General features: G+C 40.1%; 2 protein-coding genes across 7 annotated transcripts in view; both read right to left on the bottom strand.

Moving 5' to 3' along the window:
- CHEK1 (checkpoint kinase 1) overlaps positions 1-11271 on the bottom strand; it is a 30642-nt gene extending 19371 nt beyond the window's left edge. Inside the window, exons 1-7 of one of the 4 annotated variants that reach the window (XM_001111431.5) lie at positions 10375-11271; positions 9553-9635; positions 8572-8795; positions 7135-7199; positions 6971-7040; positions 2813-3001; positions 523-627 (exon numbers count right to left, since the gene is read on the bottom strand). In XM_001111431.5, the coding sequence (XP_001111431.5) occupies positions 523-627; positions 2813-3001; positions 6971-7040; positions 7135-7199; positions 8572-8795; positions 9553-9635; positions 10375-10989 (1351 nt within the window). In that variant the 5' untranslated portion in view covers positions 10990-11271. Of the gene's footprint in view, positions 1-522; positions 628-2812; positions 3002-6970; positions 7041-7134; positions 7200-8571; positions 8796-9552; positions 9636-9745; positions 10193-10374 lie in introns of those variants that run through there. The other 3 variants (XM_028834139.2, XM_028834140.2, XM_077964594.1) reach the window with 3 other exon arrangements.
- A 5559-nt stretch (positions 11272-16830) lies between these two features.
- The window catches only part of STT3A (STT3 oligosaccharyltransferase complex catalytic subunit A), a 29606-nt gene continuing 25705 nt past the window's right edge, over positions 16831-20731 (bottom strand). For 2 of the 3 annotated variants that reach the window (XM_077961082.1, XM_077961083.1), the window contains 3 exons: positions 19603-19791; positions 18043-18158; positions 17108-17397 (listed from right to left, as the gene is read on the bottom strand). In XM_077961082.1, coding sequence (XP_077817208.1) covers positions 17359-17397; positions 18043-18158; positions 19603-19791 — 344 coding nt within the window. In that variant the 3' untranslated portion in view covers positions 17108-17358. 3 annotated transcript variants of the gene reach the window in all.

Below are 20731 nucleotides of genomic sequence, written 5' to 3'. Positions count from 1 at the left end.
AGATACACAAATACCATTATGTTACAATTCCTTACAGTACTCAATAGAGTAACATGCTATAGAGGTTTGCAGCCTGGGACCAATAGGCTATACCATATAGCTAGATTTATAGTAAGCTGTACTATCTAGATTTATGTAAGTATACTCTATGATGTTCACACAATGATGAACTCACCTAAGGAAACAACTGTTAGAGTGCATCCCTATAATTAAGCAACAAATGAGTTTATTTGTAACAAAGTATAGCACATGTGAAAACTTTTTTTTTTTTTTAAGTAAAAAGCCACCTAAGAGCACAGATTCAAGTTGCTCTGAATATACACTCCCCAAAATATTTTTAAAAATCTATGGCAGAGTTCTGGGACGAAAGAGTTATTTTTTCCTTAATTTTTACTTATAGTTACCAATTTATCTACAAGATTCATGAATTATTTCTAAGTTTAAAACAAAAAAATAAGAAAAAATTCAAATAGCACAAGACTTCAAGAAATCAGTACTCTTTCACTCAAGATAATCCGTTACCTAGAGGAGCAGAATCGATTTTTTTCCAAGGGTTGAGGTATGTTTTTTTTTCTTTCCAGTCAGAATATTCCTGACAGCTGTCACTGGGTTGGTCCCATGGCAATTCTAAAAACAAAGCAAGTCCCAGTTTTTTTTAATGTTCAGATTTCAAGGAAAAATGGTAATATAAATCCATGAAAAGTTTCCTTTGAATTAATTCAATATGGTTTTCAAACTAAGAATCCCAACCTGGCTACTGCACTCCAGCCTGGGTGACAGAGCAAGACTCTGTCTCAAAAAAAAAAAAAAAAAAAAAAAAGAGAATCCCAACTTAGAAACTTTAGAGGCACTTCAAAGATAGATGAATCAGAGCAGGCCTGGTAGCTCAGGCCTGTAATCACAGCACTTTGGGAGGCTGAGGCAGAAGGATTGCTTGAGCCCAGGAGTTTGAGACCAGCCTGGGAAACATAGTGAGACCCCATTTCTACAAAAAAATAAATAAAAGTAGCTGGACGTGGTGGTGTGCCTCTGTAGTCCTGGCTCCTGAGGAGGCTAAAGTGAGAGGATCACTTGAACTTGAGAGGTCAAGGCTGCAGTGAGCCAAGATCACACCACTGCACGGCAGCCTGAGCGACAGAGCAAGACTTTGTCTCAAAAAATAAAATAATAAAAAAAAACAGATGAATCACTTCTTGCCCTAGTCTTGTTTTCAAAAATGTTTACGTGATTCATAGGAGAGATAAGTGTTGTGAAATTTCGTAACTATGCATGCCTCATCTTAAAAAATCTTTGGGATTATAAATAAGTTACTATTTGCAATGTAATAAATATTTGTGTCCCCCTCAAAAGTCATGCTGAAATCCTAACTCACAATGCAATGGCATTTGGAGGTGGGGCCTTTGAGAGGTAATTAGGTCCTGGGGATGGGATCCCTCAAAAAAATGGTATTAGTGCTCTTATTAAGACCTTATTAGTGTCTAATAAGGGCTCGTGTGCCTGGCCAATATTATGCCTTCATAGGGCACTAATTACGTAATCCTAGCACTTTGGAAGGCCAAGGTAGGCAGATTACTTGAGCCCAGGAGTTCAAGACCAGCCTGGGTACCATGGCAAGACCGTCTCTTAAAAAAAAAAAAAAAAAACACACACACACACAAAATAAGCCAGGCATGGTGGTACACGCCTGTAGTCCCAGATACTGAGGGGACTGAGGTAGGAGGATCGCTTGAGCCTGGGAGGTCAAGGCTGCAGGGAGCCTTGAATTGTGCCACTGCACTCCAGCCTGGGCAACAGAGTGAGACCCTGTCTCAAAAAAAAAAAAAAACACACAAAACAAAACAAAACAAAAAACAGACACAATGTCTCACAACATCTGGTCATTTTAAAAAAACAAAAAAACCAAAAACAGCACTTTGGGAGGCTGAGGTGGGTGGATCACTTGAGATCAGGAGTTTGAGACCAGCCTGGCCAACACGGTGAAACCCTGTCTCTAGTCAAAATACAAAAATCAGCTGGGATTGATGATGCGTGCTGGTAATCCCAGTTACTTGGGAGGCTGGGACAGAACTGCTAGAATCTAGGAGGTAGAGGCTGCAGTGAGCTGAGATTGTACCACTGCACTCCAGCCTGGGTGACAGAGCAAGACTCTGGTCTTAAAAAAAAAAAAACCAACACAATAGGACCTGCTTCTGCTCTCTTGGCTGTCCACCATGAGAGAGCACAGGAATACAGCCATCTGCAAATCAGGAAGAGGGCCCTCGCTGAAACATGACCAGGTTGGCACTCCTAATATCATACTTTCAGCCTCCAGAACTGTGAGAAATAAATTTGTTGTTTATAAGCTATGCAGTCTATGATACTTTGTTACAGCAACCTAAACTGATCAAGAGACTATTAAAATACTACTCTAGAAGCTGGGTGCCATGGCTCATGCCTTTAATCCTAACAGTTTGGAGGCCAAGACAGAAGGTTTGCTTGAGACCAGGTGTTTAACACCAGCCTGGACAACATAGCAAGACCCCATCTCTACAATAGATTTTTAAAACTTAGCCAGATGTCTTGTGGCAAGCACCACTGGTCCTAGCTACTTGGAAGAATGAGGCCAGAGGATTGCTTGAGCCTAGAAGTCTGAGGCTGCAGTGAGCTATAATAGCTCACTATACTCCAGTTTGGACAGCAGAATGAGATCCTGTCTCTTAAAAAGAAAACAAAAACTATTATATAAATATGAATTCCTTGGTTTATTTCATTTATTTCAGTATAACTAATCCGACTTTTTATAGGAATTTTACCATGATTAAAGAGCTCTTACCTCCAGCGAGCATTGCAGTAAGTACTATTCCACAAGACCAAACATCAACTGGTTCTGCATGAAATTCTCTTCTCTTCAGAAGTTCTGGAGCAACATATGGTAAAGTACCACACATCTTGTTCAACAAACGCTCACGATTATTATACCGAAATACTGTTGCCAAGCCAAAGTCTGAGATTTTGAGGTTATCTAAACCAAAAGAAAAAAAGACGGCACTGAATAAAAATGTTTTGCAAACAGATATACTTACAGGAATTAAGTTTTATTGAAAAAAAAAATCACTAGTGTTACTTAAGGTTTGTAGAACTTCTCTTAAAATAAGCAAAATAGACCAAATTTAAAAAAAATATACATCATCATCTATGCTAAAAGTAGAAAAAGGCCTCATCTCTTCTATTAACTTAAAAGAAGTATAACCAACATGCAAAGCAGTCTGGACCAGATTAAAGCAAGAGGTTGGAGTCAGAAGGTGCTGCCCTTCTGGAAAAGAGCACTCTAAACCTGAGCTGAAAGCAAAGCAAGGCCCTTCATCAGGTAGGGTGGAAGGCAGGAAGGAAACATCAGTAATACGTTAGGCACAACTTTCTCAGCAGCAAGCAAACCCAGTTGGCAGAAGAAAATATGTGAAGACAAACCAAAATTTAACAAACCACAATAATTTTTTTCTTTTTCAAAGTAGGGAGTCTGAGAAAAAGAGGAAAAATTCTGTACAAAAAAAAATTCAGAAGACCAAACATACACCCTAACTTCCCATCTTCAACACACAAAAACTGCAGGCAGGACTTAACTTATATTTAGTGAAGATCTACTATAACTTAGTGACAGACACTATGCCAGCCAATGCAGGTAGCAGATAAATCAGTGAAGACTGACAATAGAAAACTGTTATGAAGGTTATAAAAATATAGAGCACTACAAGATCTTAGAGAAAAGGAATCTAACCCGGTCTTAAGAGTTAGAAAAGGCCTTCTATTATCCGAGGGCAATCTGGCAAAACATACTAAAATGTGAAACATTCACTCTTTGAACTAGCAATTCCCACTTCTATATCCATAGAAATAATCTCGTAAATTCACAAACATAAGAATATCCATAGCAATATTATTTGTAAATAAATGTCCATCAATAAATGATTAAATCTTACAGTATGTTTGCACAATGGAAAATGTGGAGGTAGGTTTTGAAAAAAATCAACAAGGTATATCTATACATACTGCCATGAAATCGTGCGTAAGTGGGACAAAAAGGCTGACGGCATAAAAAATATTATAGCATGACCCAATTTTTATACTGGCCCTTTACACAAATTGATAAAAGTCATCACTGTCCTATTTTATTTTTTAAGTTAGAAGCAACTTAAATGTCTCAAAATAGGGGACTGATTCTTTAAAAATCAAGTACATTCACACAATATGTAAACCAATGAAATGTTTACCTCTATCTGACTGAGGAGGTAGCTACCTTTTTTTTTTTTTTTTTTTTTTTGTTGAGAAAGGGTCTCACTCTGCTGTTCAGACTAGAGTGTAGCGGCGTGATCACGGCTTATTGCAGCCTTGCCCTCCTAGGTTGAAGCGATCAATCCTCCTGCTACAGCCTCCCCAGTAGCTAGGACTCCAGGTGTACACCACCATGCCTAATTTTTAAAAACATTTTTCATAAAGACAGGCTGAATCTACGTTGTCCAGGCTGGTCTCAAACTCCTAGGATCAAGTAATCTTCCCACGCCAGCCTCCCAAAGTGTTGGGATTACCGGCATGAGCAACTGCATCCAGTTATCTTTTTAATAGCTAAATATGACACTATCTGGACAAACCACCAAGATTGAGTTCCAAATTACTTATAAGTAGTAATCACTTAAAATACTAATGGATAACTAAAATATTCTTTTGACTTCATTTTGTTATGTCTGCAACATAATACTGAGCTATGTTACAGAATTGCACATAATAAAATTTAAATTTAGGAATATGTTTAGCTCTTAGAAAAAGAAAGGAAGAATATATTTGCGATGAAATAAACAGGAGGGCGTTAAATACTGGTAACATTTTATTTCTTTTTTAAAAAGACTCCTAAATATTAAATAGAAACAAATAATTATATCTTGTATACTAATACAAGATATAAGGAATAACAATGTAATAAACACCCACTCACTTTAGAAAACAATGTTCTATTTCCTTTGAAATCTGTAAATACTTTCTTACATACATTCCCTCCCTTACCTTCTTAGAGGTAACCACTATTCTGAATTTGGTTTTATTACAACACCCTTGCTTTTCTGCGTGTTTTTTTCCTCCATGGTTACATCCTCAAACAATAGGCCGGGCGCGGTGGCTCACGCCTGTAATCCCAGCACTTTGGGAGGCCGAGGCGGGCGGATCACGAGGTCAGGAGATCGAGACCATCCTGGCTAACACGGTGAAACCCTGTCTCTACTAAAAATACAAAAAATTAGCCGAGTGTGGTGGCGGGCACCTGTAGTCCCAGCTACCCGGGAGGCTGAGGCGGGAGAAGGGCGTGAACCCGGGAGGCGGAGCTTGCAGTGAGCCGAGACTGCGCCACTGCACTCCAGCCTGGGCGACAGAGCGAGACTCCATCTCCAAAAAAACAAAACAAAACATCCTCCAACAATATACTAGGTTTTACATATTTTTGAACTGTGTATAAATAGAATCAGACCATATGAATTCTTTTGCAACTGTCTCTTTTTGCTCTACATCATTATATACCTGAAATTCATCCATGTCACTGCTTGTAGATATAAGGCATCCATTTCATAATTTATTGTTGATAGGCATTTGGGTTATTTAGTTTTCTGCTATATTAAAAACATTGCCACTGTGAGCATCCTTATATACAAATAATGTTGTCTTTTTAAACCAGGTGGATTGATACATATCTATTAACATTTCATTATAATATTATACATAAGAATTTTTGTGTATCTGAATTTTTTAAGTTTTAAATAAAGATTTTTATGTTATAGAAACTCAAAGGGGTAAAAAGTAAAATCCATATGCAGGTAAGAAAATAGCATGTATAGGTTGGGTGCGGTGGCTCACACCTATAATCCCAGAACTCTGGGAGGCCAAGGGAGGCGGATCACTTGAGGCCAGGAGCTCGAGACCAGCGTGGCCAACATGACAAAACCCCGTCTCTACTAAAAATATAAAAATTAGCCAGGTGTGGTGGCTCAGGCTTGTAATCCCAGCTACTCAGGGGCCTAAGTCATGAGAATCACCTGAACCGGGGAGGCAGCGGTTACAGTGAGCCGAGATCATGTCTCTGCACTCCAGCCTGGGCAACAGAGCAAGACTCTGTTTCAAAAAAAGAAAGCCAACCATTTGTTAAGCACTATTCTAATACTAAGAATAAAACATCAAACCAGACAAAAACTGCCTCATACAGCTGATATTTCTTTTTGATTCTGACCCTATAAGCTAAAGCTTTCACTATCCATCCTTCTCAATTTGATGACATCCAGAAAATATAACTAAATTTCTTATCTATTTATCCAAGTCATACATAAAAAAAGAGTGAACAGGACAAGACTAAGGTCCAGGGTATTCTACAGGAACTTCCCTTTATTAATGCATTAAAGAATTATTTTAAACTATTCTTGGCCAGGCATGGTGGCTCATGTCTATAATCCCAACACTTTGGGAGGCTAAGGCCAGCAAACTGCTTGAGTCCAGGAGTTCAAGACCAGCCTGAGCAACACAAGGAAACTCCATCTCTACAAAAAATTAAACATTAGTCAGGCATGGTGACACATGCCTGTAGCTGGTTCTAGCTACTCGGGAAGCTGAGGTGGTAGGATCGCTTGAGCCTAGGAGGTCAAGGCTGCAGTAAGCCCTGATAATACAGTGTACTCCAGACTGGGCGATAGAGTGAGATCCTGTAACCAAAAAAAAAAAAAAAAAAAAAATTATTCTTATACATATAGTGAGCTAGGCTTGCACCTAGGTCAGGTTTCTCTACCTGATCCGCAATTGTATTGCATAATGAGACTTGTGATTTCCAAATATACTAAGTCTCCAAAATTTCCTTGATTTTTCAGATTTTGTCTGGAAACTCCAGTAATGCAAAAGACTTGATTTTGCCTTGTATGGCTATGTTAAAATAACTTAGGTACCAGTGATAAAATGCTAAACTTACCCCTTTCATCCAACAGAAGATTTTCTGGTTTAATATCCCTGTGAGTTATTCCAATACCATGCAGATAAACCTAAGAGGGATGCAGAGGGAAACACACTAGAATTTGGTAATGTAATGTATTCATACTAATTTTAAATAAAAGGGACATGGACAACTATACCTACCACTCCTGCCATGAGTTGATGGAAGAACCTCTGAGCATCTTGTTCAGGCATGCCTATGTCTGGCTCTAAAACAAGTATGAAAGTAAGTTTATTGACTAAATATAATCAGGTAGCAACCACATAGCTTCTTAATTTGAAGCTTAGACATTTACAAATGTACTTAGGCAAACAGAAGCAAATGCCAACAAAAGATTCAGGAGTCCACTAACACATAGAGGGCTTAACTCACATTTACCTCTGTTAGATGGCAAAAGTAGTATTACAGAAAAATTATAAAGAGAAAAACCCATATCCAAATCAAGAATGTAAGCCATGCCTTGAAAGCCCCTGCTTCCTCTTATACTAACCCTGATTCAGTAACCTTCAAATTCTCCCCTATTTCTTCTAAATGCTATGCTAATTATTTTTCTCATTCCTGAAATATAATGCCAAAGGGGAAGTCTGGGCAAATCTAAGCCAATTTACTAAATATTTTAGAGATTATACTTCTTTCATTATTTAACTTTTTTTAGAGATAGGGTCTTGCTCTTTCACCCAGGCTGGAGTACCCTGGCGTGAGATCATAACTCACTGTAACCTGGAACTCTTGAGCTCAAGCAATTCTCCTGCCTCCTGAGTAGCTAGGATTACAGGCATGTACCACCACACCTGGCTCAGATTTAAACTTCATATAGTCTCACAGTACAAAACCACGAATGCCTGTGAGGTCCTTCATGAAACACAGTTTCATTATGAAAATTCTTTTATCAGTTATCTTTTTATATTTTGATCTCTCTCATTAACTCCATTTCTTTTACCCTCAACTCTCTCCTGAGTCACACTGGAGATCCTAGTACCTCTTTATCAGTTTTTAACTGTTAATACAATAGCTTTAAATTATAAATTTACATCCAGATTTATTTTATGTACTTCTCAGTGTTCTGAAATATCGGTCCTTTGATTCTACATAGAATGTTTAAGTATTAATAGCAAACACAGAATTTACTTAGTATACAAAAAGCAATCCTAGAAAATTCTCAATTATTTCATGTGAACCAAGAGGAAACAGCATGCTATTTTAGATCTGTAAATGTATACAATGATTTCATATAACTAGAATGTCTACAAAGAAAAAATTGTGTAGGCAATACATTGCATTTAGGATACACTGCATTTATGATGTATCATAAAACTACATTTTGTCACTCTTAAATTCTGTAAGACACCAATCTTAAACCAAAATCACTTATATAACTTGGGAAAGAAGTTTTCTTTCATTGACTCTATAAATGCTTTTATGTATTAATACCAGTAGGAAAAATTTTTTAAAGATAATTTATTCCAATTTCACTGTTGCATGAGCAATTTTGAAAGGACAACGACCAAATAGCATGCCCAAGATTTAAAAAACAAATTTAAAAATTTGTTTAAAATAATTATCTTAAATTTCTTCCATACCTATTCTGTCAAAAAGCTCTCCTCCACTACAGTACTCCAGAAATAAATATTGGATATTGCCTTCTCTCCTGTGACCATAGAATTTTACTACATTTTCATGATTTAGCATTTTATTGATACAGATCTCTTTCTTAATATTTTCTGGACAGTCTACGGCACGCTTCATATCTACAATCTTCACTGCGACTGCTTCTTCAGTTACTCTATTCACAGCAAGTTGAACTCTAAAAAGGAAAAAAGTTTTAACATTATAGAATTCCATTTCTTCTAAAACGTCCAAAGATTAAACATGACGCATCCAAAACTATTTTACCTTTATTACTTTTTCCACAAAGGAGAAACCAAGGAAGTGGTTTCTGCTATGTTCTCAACAGACACTACTCCTTTCTAAAATGTGAAATACAATAGCTAACCCTCCAAACACGTCATTATGCTGTCACACAAGTCATTTAATAAACGCTTCATAAAATAGACTGAGGTAATTCTAAGCCACATCACATATATACATGTTCTACTCACATACTTTTAAGAGCATTAATCCCATATTATATGTGCTTGTGTAACTGTCCTAAGCTCCTATGGGGTAGATACTATTATTGCCACCCTGAAGGTGGTGAAGGAGAGGTACACAATGACATTAGGAAGCTTGCCTAAGATCACAAAACAATGACCAGTATGTGACAGAGCAAGGATCTGAAACCAGGCAATCTCCAGAGTCTGCTCATTAATCACGATGCTTAAACTCTGAGAAGCAATGTGTGGGCACGAAAACAGTAACTTCGTGTCCCTTCCAGCTCTTTACAAAGAAAACTTTTTTTTTTTAAGGGAAGGAAAAAATATTAATCCTAGCAAAAAGACTGTGTAACTTCAGTTGCCAAAAATCTTGGATCTCAAACATCTACTCTCTAAATCACCAGAGTATGAGACTCCAAAACAATGAATATGCACTCAGAAGACAAAGGCAAGGTTAAAAGAACTCACTCTCCATAGGCACCTTCTCCCAGGGTTTGCACCAAGTCCCAGTCTTCCACAAAGGGCACTGCCATGACTCCACCGGAGCTCGGCTGTAAAAGGCAGGAATCCAGAAAAGATGGAAAGTGAGTGTAAGATCACCTGTGAAGCCACTGCGCCCCGCCTCTCCCCAGGATTCCCCACGAAAAATAACAGCTCTTGCCTTCCCCTTATATCTCATCTACATTTATCCAAGTCTTTCAACCACGAAGAACTATTCTAAACTTGGCCATTTTGTCGTGTAAATCACAATCGCCATTCCCACGCACACCGAAGGTTGAAATTCTGCCCTCCTCAGGCCTCAGAGGAAATTAATCGTTGTGGTGAAGAGGTGAGAGACAAATGCTTTCCGGTGAACGACTGGGGAAGGAGGAGGGACAGGTGGGGGTCTGGGGAAGAAAGAAAGGGGATAGAGGGAGCGGAACCGGGCAGAAGACGCCTGCGGCAGCGCCTCCTCCCAATTGCTCAGTTCCAATTCCCATCCCCATCCACACCCCCACCCGTCCCAGAGGCCGGGGCGGGGCCAAACTGCCCCGAGAGGCGGAAGGAAGGGCTGGGACCCTTCCTTGGGGTTCTTAGCTAGCAGTGTGTTAGTCCCTCCTGCCCCCTCTCTACAACGGGAATCTCCTGGTACCATTCCTCCACCCTCCGAAACCGCCCCTCCGCAGGAGTCTCTCCAATCCCCTGCGCTAGTCAATGCTAACTTTCTCCCACCGTGCCCTCCCTCGCTAATCTAGACCCCGAACTCCTTCTTTAGAAGCCTTTCCTACTCTACCGGCCGCCCCTGCTCACCGGACTGTCCTTTGCCCACCACTGCAGGAATCCAAATGCAGCGCTTTTCCCGCCAAAACTTGCTGGCGTCACGCTGCCGCAAACTCGCGCACCCGTGCCGTAAAGCAAGACAGCGCGCGTTCCCGGGTCTTGCCTCTCTGAATGTCGGCAGCTCCAAAAGACTGACGCCGAGTGGTTGCCGCTCCCGCCCAGAGTTGCTTTACAGTCGGGGAGAGATTCTGGCTGAATAGGTTTAAGGACGGCGGACCGCATCGGTGCGAATTGAGCTCTGGGCCCAAATATGAAGTGGCATCCGGCGTGAGGCTCGGCTGGGCGGTGCTCGAGCGCCTCTGGGTGAAGCCCAGGCCTCCATGCCGCGGGGTCGCGCGACTGTCCGCGCTGCGCTTCCAGGCGGGTCTGCGGGCTTAGCTCCTGGCCACTCTGGGCCTGAAAAGCTGCACTACCACCTGCGGGAGGCCACCGGACAGGACTGTGAGGATCACAGTCAGTGCTGCAGAGTGCTTTGTGAACTTCAGAGTGCTGTACCCGTGGTGCTGGAGCCGAGAAACTAGCAGCAGCAGCTGAGAGCTGACTGTGAAGAAATGAGAGGAACTCGGTGTTGGGAGCGAGAGGCATCGAAAGGACTGGCCACGCAGTCAAGTGTGTGTGGCGGGGGAAACTTCCCGGAGAAAGAAAGCAGTTTATTTTGGAGCTTGAAGTCGGGATAACCAGTTTTGCCTTTTTTCTGTGAACCAGCTCCAAAGCAATGCTTTAGTTCAGCCCAATCTTTTTGCAGGAAGACCATCTGCTTACCTTAGTTCTACAAAAGTTTTCATTTTTAATGTGCAAAAAACAGGCGGGGAGAGCCAAAATAAATTTTACAATGCAAATTTAAAAGCTGCGAACGTCATTTAGAAAAGTAAATCTGAGGAAAGAGACTCGAGAACAAAATAGGAAAAATTGAAATAAGTATTCTCTGACAGTAAACTAGACTGGAACTCAAGGATAGGCAGGATCATCTCCATGACATTCTCCAGCACTGGCCGGGCGCAGTGGCTCCTGCCTATAATTCCAGCACTTTGGGAAGGCGAGGCAGGAGAATGGCTTGAGGCCAGGAGTTCAGGACCAGCCTGGGGAACATAGGGAGACTCCATCTCTACAAATAAATTTTAGGAATTAGTTGGGCTTGGTGGTGTGTCCCTGTAGCCCTAGCTACTTGGGAGGCCTAGGCAGAGCAATCGTTTGAGTCCAGGAGTTAGAGGTTAGTGAGCTATGATAGCACTACTGCACTCCAACCTGGGCAACAGCAAAATTCCGTATATATATATATTTTTATGTTTATTTTATATATGTTTTTTTTCTTAGTCCTTAAGACTGGGCCGCATATAAACACTAAGCATAACTAGCTATTATGATAATAGTAACAAAGTAAAACAAGTATAAAATGTTACTCAAGGCTGGGCCCCGTGGCTCATGCCTATAATCCCAACACTTTGGGAAGCTGAGGCGGGTGGATCACCTGAGGTCAGCAGTTCAAAACCAGTCTGACCAACATGATGAAACCCCCATCTCTACTAAAAATACAAAAATTAGCCGGGCGTGATGGCGAATGCCTATAATCCCAGCTACCCAGGAGGCTGAGGCTGCAGTGAGCCGAGACTGCGCCACTGCACCCCAGCCTGGGCGACAGAGCAAGACTCCCTCTAAACAAACAACCAACAACAAAAACACACATTTCTTTTAAAGAAGCAAAATCAGGAAAAAAATCAAGGAAAAAGCTCTCAAAATGCTTATGTGTATAGTTTTGAATCATGACATCACAGATTAGGCTTTATGTAATCTTTTTACAGTTTGTTGTTTTTGGAGACAGGGTGTGTTGCTCTTTCACCCAGTCTGGAGTGCAACTGGGCAGTCTTAGCTCACTGCAGCCTGGAACTCCTGGGCTCAAGTGATCCTCCTACCTCAGCATCCCAAGTCGCTGGGATTACAAAAGTGAGCCACAGGGCCTGGTATAAAAATAAAAGCAAGTTTTTAGATCATTTATCCCATTTTCTCTTGTTTCCTCACTGTGTGCTGAAAACAAAGAGTATGAAGAAGAGGAAGACCTGCAAATTTCCTGTGTGTCTGATGGGAGTCTTTTTAGCCTGAAAAAAATAAGATATACAGACTCCAGCAGAATACCAGTGAAAGACAGAATACATGGAAATAGCCTCTATTCTCTTCTGAAAGCTTACTAAAATATTTTAATAGTAAAGGATACCAATATTTAAAAGAACCCATAAGAACAGAGTATGAGTCACATTTTGGAAAGTAGAAAGCCTTTAGATGAAAGGTAATGAAGATCAATCCCAAAGCTAGCAATGGAAAGCAGAATTAACATCACAGATCTCTCAAAAAGCTCAAGTTGAACTGGTGACACCAGGTAACTGAAGATGGAGGTAAAAATGGGGCTAAAAGGGGTAGGTTTAAAGGCTACATAAAAAGCAAATAGATCCCTGTATCCCTTCCCTTTCTGTGTAACCAAGGAACTGTCCCTCCCCAAAGCTCGTATAAGATTTAAGTGGGTAAATGCGTAGTATGTGAACTGAAGACCATCAGGCACAGTTAAAAGCTTGGGCACCTTACTGAAAACGGAGGGTTTAAGTTTTATCCACTGAAGGTTGAGCCTGTTAAAACTTCTTTCCCTACTCTACTCCCAGAAAGCTGACTGCCTGGCTTACATCCTTGAGTAAGAGAATGTGCAAGCCTTCTCAAGGGAATCTTACCTATGTAAAAGATAAACATATAAAATATCAGTATCATGGATTTCCCAGTGTAACAGCCCAGCCAGATCACAGTAGACTGAAACCCACATTATTAATCCCCATCAACCCCTACAAACAGACTTTTCAATCAGCTTTTTTGGGTCCCAATTTTTTTTTTTTTTTTTTTGAGACAGAGTCTTGCTATCTCCCAGGTTAGAGTGCAGTGGCATGATGTCTGCTCACTGCAACCTCTGCCTCCTGGGTTCAAGCAATTCTCATGCCCAGTAGCTGGGATTACAGGTGTGTACCCCATACCCAGTTAATTTTTGTATTTTTAGTATAGACAGGGTTTTGCCACGTTGCCAGGCTGGTCCCGAACTCCTGGCCTTAAGTGATCTGCCTGCCTCGGCCTCCCAAAGTGCTGGGATTACAGGCGTGATCCACTGTACCCAGCCTAGGGTCCCACTCTTAAAGAGGAGCAGACTAGCAAGAATTTGAGAAAGTCTTTAATGTGAAAGACATCAAAACAAAGGAATAGTCAAACAATGACAAAAAACCCAACCCCTCTGGGCATTAAAAATATAGAAGAAAAAAACGAAAAAAGGAAGCTATTTTAAATAGATAGATTAGAAAATAAAGTTGAGGAAGGCCGGGCGCGGTGGCTCAAGCCTGTAATCCCAGCACTTTGGGAGGCCGAGACGGGTGGATCACAAGGTCAGGAGATCGAGACCATCCTGGCTAACCCAGTGAAACCCCGTCTCTACTAAAAAAATACAAAAAACTAGCCGGGCGAGGTGGTGGGCGCCTGTAGTCCCAGCTACTCGGGAGGCTGAGGCAGGAGAATGGCGTGAACCCGGGAGGCGGAGCTTGCAGTGAGCTCAGATCCGGCCACTGCACTCCAGCCTGGGTGACAGAGCGAGACCCCGTCTCAAAAAAAAAAATAAAATAAATAAAATAAATAAATAAAGTTGAGGAAATCTCTGAGAAGGAACAAGAGTAAATAGAAGAGTAAAATATAAGACTATTAGGAGATAAATTCAGGAAGTCCACCATCCAAATAACTATTTTCCAGAAAGAAAAAGAGGGTTGGGATTTCCATCCTCTTTCCTCTCTTAATATCTTGCATATATAACGCAAGAATATTTTCCAGAACTGAGGAACTTGACTTTCCATACATAAAATTCCAAACTGCTCAGCACAATAGGTGACCCACTCAAGACACAACATTGGGAAAATTTCAAAGTATTATAAAGAGAAGATCCTAAGAGGTCTGGGTTGAAGGTGAGAAGGAATAGATACATTAAAAAAAAAAAAAATTGGAACAGCATTACATTTCTCAACATATGAAAGATAGGTCAGTGCCTTCCTAGTCCTAAGGAAAAATCATTCCCAATCTGGAATTCTGTACCCAGCCAACCTATCAATGGAATATGACAAGAGACACGAAAAGTTCTCAAGAGATTTCTCTCTCACACACATTTTCTTAGGAAGGCACTTAAAGGTGATAAATCAAGAAAGAAGTCAGGAGATTAACACACAATGTGACAATGAAAAGACAGATCAACCCAAGAGGTGTGCAGCAAACCTTGAGAGTAAACCAATCCAAACGGAACATAAAGAAGAATTTCAGCCGGGTGCGGTGGCTCACGCAGCACTTTGGGAGGCTGAGGCGGGCAGATCATGGGGTCAGGAGTCCAAGACCAGCCTGACCAACATCATGAAACCCCGTCTCTACTAAAAATACAAAAATTAGCCGGGAGTGGTGACGCACACCTGTAATCCCAGCTGCTCAGGAGGCTGAGGCAGGAGAATTGCTTGAACCAGGGAGGCAGAGGCCGCAGTGAGCCAAGATCACGCCACTGCATCCAGTCTGGGAGACAGGGAACGAGACTCTATCTCAAAAAAAAAAAAAAAAAAAAAAAGAACTGTAATAGATAGCACAAATATGTCTGTTCATAGAAGTAATGGGATGGTGAAAAAGCTAATTCTACAGTTTCCTTATCACAGATTCTACACATGATGCCTAAAATTGAAATACCAAACATAGAAAAATAAAGCAATTATTTATGGTATTGAAAGTAAGTAATGTGAGAATCAGAGTTTAAAGTGGTTGCCACTAGGGAGTAGAAAATAGCATTACTGCCTTTTAGAATTGAGTTTTTGTTCTGTTTTTTTAAGACAGGGTCTCACTCTCTCTCCCAGGCTGGAGTGCATGTGATCTTGGCTCACTGCAACCTCCACCTCCCAGGCTCAAGGAATCTTCCCACCTCAGCCTTCCACGTAGCAGGGACTACAGGCACGTGCCACCATACCCAGCTAGTTTTTGTATTTTTTATAGAGATGGGATTTTGCCATGTTGCCCAGGCTGGTCTTGAATTCCTAGGCTCAAGTGATCTGCATACTTCAGACTCCCAAAGTGCTGGGATTACAGGCATGAGCCATTGCACCTGGCCTAGATTTGAGTTTTTTATACTAAGTGCACAATAACAGTGAAAATGAAAAGTACACTTTTAAAAAAGATAGCTTCATGTAGCCTAGAAAGTAAAATTAAGATCCTCAGAGCAACAACTATAGAGACAAGTTAAAAGGTTATCCTATTTATAGTATAAAGGAAGATCATTAATAATTTCTAACTGGTATTAATCATCTTGATAAATAATTCAGAATAACCTCTTCCACTAAAGATGAATTCTTTATATAAATCAAGTAATGTATTTACATATAGTAAATCAAATCTTAAGTCTAAAACCTCACCCACAGTTGAAGAACATGGTATATGAATTAGTTTGGAAGGCTAAGTGCCCTGGCTATACAAATATACAACAGCGTATCCTTTAGGAGCACCACTATGACTAATCTAAAAGTTACACAATTCCTCCTGTTTCCTTAAATGGGTAACACTAAACAGTTAGCTTTTATTTTATTAATGACTTAGGGTTCATATACATCAGTGATATATGTCATAGGCTCTTTGTCCTGACATTAAGTGTCCTCAAGGACCACTGTGCTTTCCAGTTAAGTTATTTTGTTTTTTAGACAGTATTTCACTAGGGCCCAGACTGGAGTACAGTGGCACAATCACAGTTTACTGTAGCCTCAACCTCCCAGGCCCAAGTGATCCTCCAGTCTCATCTTCCCAAGTAGCTGGGACTACAGGTGTATACCACCATACCTGACTAATTTTTATTTTTCATAGAAACAATCTCCTTGTGTTGCCCAGGCTTAAAACTTTTTAAGAAGTGTCTCCTCTCTTTTCTTGCAGGCAGGCTGGCACTGCTCTCTAGGGACCTGTTACTAGCAATGCTTCCCTTTTTAATTTGTATCTTATTTGGAAAGAGCTTCAAAATTAGGTAATTAAACTTGTTAGCAATATACAATAGCAACAAATACGCTAAGACTAAGGGAAAAAGAAGCTCACCTTTGAATAACCACAAGAGTTTTGAGTAAAGGGTCATTCCTGTGTCATGAATAAGTGAGAGTGCTGAAAAGTTCAATTTCAAATTGATACGTATGATTATATTTAAGCTGATTTCAAAAACACCTACTGACCATCAAGCTCTATATGTAACGCTGGAAGAGTTTTTCCTCTCCATTGATAAACCAATAATTTCACTGTTTGTCTTGAGTCTTCAAAACTGCTGATTTATAAAGTCAGAGAGCATCTAAGGATAAGAGACATGGAGAACAGAGACATGGTAGCAACACACCTGCCTTTCTAGCCCAGAAAGGCACTCTTCTGGTCCCACATTTATTCATTCAATAAAAATTTATTGAGCCACGCTATTTGCAAGGAATTGTACTAGGTGCTGCAATGCAAAGAGTATGACAAAACTGTCTGTAGATGTAGGATCTGAATTGGTCTTTGATAGTTTTCCTGATTTGAGAAAGACGTCTCTATTTGGTAATTTAGGGAGCTAAGAGAATGGACAAGGTCTGCTTATGTCCTTCTGGCAACCTAGGATAGTTTTGCCTTCCTCAAATCAGTTGTCAGTCAAAACAAATAAGGCACATTTTTAAAAAAAATTCCCCCCTTTAATTGACCAAAGTAAAGCCATGACATTTCATTTGGTAACCTGTTTAGAATTATAAAAATCATTTCATTTGGCCCAGCCCATACTGCCCAGGACAAAACTTTCAGACAATTTTAATGCCATCCAGCTTTGTTCTTACAAACTGCATATTAAAAAAAAAAAAAAAAAAATCTTCAACGTCCTAAATGTGATGTGCCCAGTGCGAAGCATATCAGAGCTGGACATGACATTTATGTCCTTGACAAGCCTCGATTATCCAGGTCCTTTACCTGCAACATAAAGATGTCAGTTTAATATTTACAATCAGATCAACTTTGGAGAAATTTTCTACTAAAATGGATTCACCCAGAGTGGGTAGGATTATGTTGGGTTCTACAGCCTGGTTTAGGGCTGTGAATAAACAAGCACTGATTAGAGACTAGATTCTCTCTGCTTAGCCTTTTTGAATACCTCTGGGAGGAGCAATATTACTGATCTACCCTCCACATAGATCAAGGGTTCTCAATCTTTTCTTTTATGAGAGATATACTCCTATGTGGTTCTATGTGACTCTATATACCTTAAGTTCTTCAGAGAGAGAAGAAAATGTAGTTAAATACAAACGTGAACTTTTTCTCTATTTCCTGCACTCTCCCCACCCGTGAGCCTGATAATCACAGAAACTGGTTGAGTCAAGCCCCAGGTGGAAAAATATTACTGCAACAACTGCCAAAATGACGGCAGACTGGGATCATCTACTCTCTAAGAACAATCTAAAATAAAAAGTAAAATTTTCAGTGAGTTTGCAAGCTACTTTTCAAACACAGGTGTCATGAGAAACTTCCCTACTTGAGAAATATGTGGCCCATTTTATAAGCACTGAAACCAATCTGCAAAATAGAAGTTGCTTTCTGAGACATATAGCATCTGCTTACCTTGTATATCCTGACCAGCCAATGTTCTGTGGTATACGCTTCCTCCAGGACATCAAGCTCAAAGTCTTTATTCCCAATCTCAGCATTTCGGACACGGTCAAAGCCTGGAGGACGCTCTAGAGAGGGATGAAAAAGAACACACTTCTTTCTACACTGCTAATTTCCTATAGAGACAGTATATGGATTCAGTACACCATCTACTAATTGAATGATTATTCCTCAGCCTGCAATTTGGTGAGAGTAGAGCCCGCAAAAAAGAGCATCAGGTAGTAAGGGCAAATCCAGTGTTACTCTAACTTAAGTACCAGGCAAGATGATGCTTGCCAATGTCTTATCTCTAATAAGACAGACATAGGGAGCCAACTTCCAAGGCCCTCTATTCCTGAGGATTGTCATCCACAGCCTCTAACACATTAGCAACCCTTGCATGGATCAGAGAAAGAAGCCTACCAGAAGTCAAAGACCTGCATTCATGTCAGAAATTCTCCCTAGTGCAGAACCAAGAAATTGAAGTCAGAAGGAGAGACTTAACCTAATCAAATAACTCTCAACATAGTCATCTGAAGATATGAAAAGTCACTTTCTCACCCTTTTGTTCCTGTCTTCACTATAACACCCTTAAGGACAATAAAAAGTAATGGTCAAAAGCACAGAATTTGGAGCCAGCCAGTCTTTGTCGGTTTGAATCCTGACTCTGCCATTAGTTGTGTGACACTGGACAGTTAAATAACCTATTTGTACCTCAATTTCCTCATACATAAAATAACAGGCTGGGTGCGGTGGCTCACGCCTGTAATCCCAGCATTTTGGGAGGCTGAGGTGGGTGGATGACTTGAGGTCAGAGTTCGAGACCAGCCTGGTCAACATGGTGAAACCCCGTCTCTACTAAAAATGCAAAAAAAAAAAAAAATTAGCTGGGGGTGGTGGAGCCCACCTGTAATTTGTAATTCTAGCTACTTGGGAGGCTGAGGCAGGAGAATTGCTTGAACCTGGGAGGTGGAGGCTGCAGTGAGCCAAGATTGTGCCACTGCACTCCAGCCTGGGTGACAGAACAAGACTTAATATCAAAAAAAAAAAAAAAAGAAAACAAAAATAACAATAGCTAGGTGCAGTAGCTCATGTCTGTAATTCCAGTATTTTGGGAGGCCATGATAAGAGGATTGCTTGAGCTCAGGAGTTCCAGACCAGCCCAGGCAACATAGTGGGACCACATCTCTACAAAAAGTTTAAAAACAACCAGGCATTGTGGTGTGCACCTTGGTCCCAGCTACTCAGAGGCTGAAGCAGGAGGACTCCTTGAGTCTAGGAAATCAAGGCTGCAGTGAGCCATGATTACACCACTGCATTCCAGTCTGGGTGTCAGAGCAAAAACCCATCTTAAAAAAATATACAAACAATAAAGATAATACGACAATAATATCAGTATATGCCTTTTGGGTTGCTGTGAGGATTAAATGAGTTAACAGACACAAAGCACTTACCAGTGCTTGGCATATGGAAAATACTGTGTATTAGTAATCACTATTATTACTATTGTTAATATTATTATGAATCACTCACTGGCTTCTGTGTAAACCTGTCCAAAGCGGTAGTAACACATCTTGTACATGAGGCAGTTGAGCAGCACTGGAGAACCTTCACGGTCCACACGGAACTCCCCAGTTGGAGTATAATAGTCATTCTCCTTAATATGTTTGCCTGTATCTGTGCTTCCTCCAATCCGGACCATCCAAAGAAACTTGTTGATATCTAGGAGAAAAAAAAAAAAAGAACTGCTGCATCACAAAGGTTGCTGGAGTTAAAGCAGGTTAGTATTTCTAAGAAAATTCCTCAACATTTTTTAAATGGGGATTGGTATCATTTAACTCTAATTTATAAAAATAGTGAGGACAACATACGAGCAACGCATTTTTCATCAAAATATACAACTTTTCTGAGAAATGATTATACTCCTGAAATCCTATGCTACTAGTCCAGACTTAAGCCACAATTGAATTTGGTCCTATAGATTAGCTAGGGCTAGGCTATCAAATGTAGTAGCAATTAGCTACATATAGCTGCTGAGCAGCTGAAATGTGGCTAGTCCAAATTAAGATGTACTGTAAGTATAAAATACACACTAGGTAAGTATGAAATACACACTAGATTTTGAAAAGTTAGTAAAAAAACAAACCCTAAAAGGGGGTATACTGGTTACATGTTAAATTAAATAATAATGTTTTAATATGAATATTCAGTTAAATAAAATTATTAAAATTACTTTCACCTGCTTATTTATACTTATTTTGATATGACTAACATAAAGCTTAAAATGATAACGTGGTTCCCATTATTTCTATTAGACAGTGGGCAGGACCGATCTAAAGAGTACTAGTAGCTTTACCAAAAAGGTAGACAAGACATGAATGTTCTCCTTCTTGACCAACAGTTGCAAAGTTATGGACCTCCAAAGCATGTATATGAGAAGTCAACATTTCTGTGTCAAACACACTCCCATGCTTGATAAATACTGATACTTCCATCAACTCATGATATCTCTTTTAGGGTTCATCATTCACTGTATTGCTTGCATAGGCTTTAGGGAAATCAGTTGCTACATGTTTCACTGGATGGTTAGTATTAAAAATATTTCTAATCCATAAAAATAAATAAATAAATAAGATTCCTATTGTACTACTGCAAAGAGTTC

The sequence above is a fragment of the Macaca mulatta genome, chromosome 14 (assembly GCF_049350105.2).
Source record: "Macaca mulatta isolate MMU2019108-1 chromosome 14, T2T-MMU8v2.0, whole genome shotgun sequence".
NCBI lineage: Eukaryota > Metazoa > Chordata > Mammalia > Primates > Cercopithecidae > Macaca > Macaca mulatta.
This window is presented reverse-complemented; position numbering and strand designations above follow the sequence as displayed.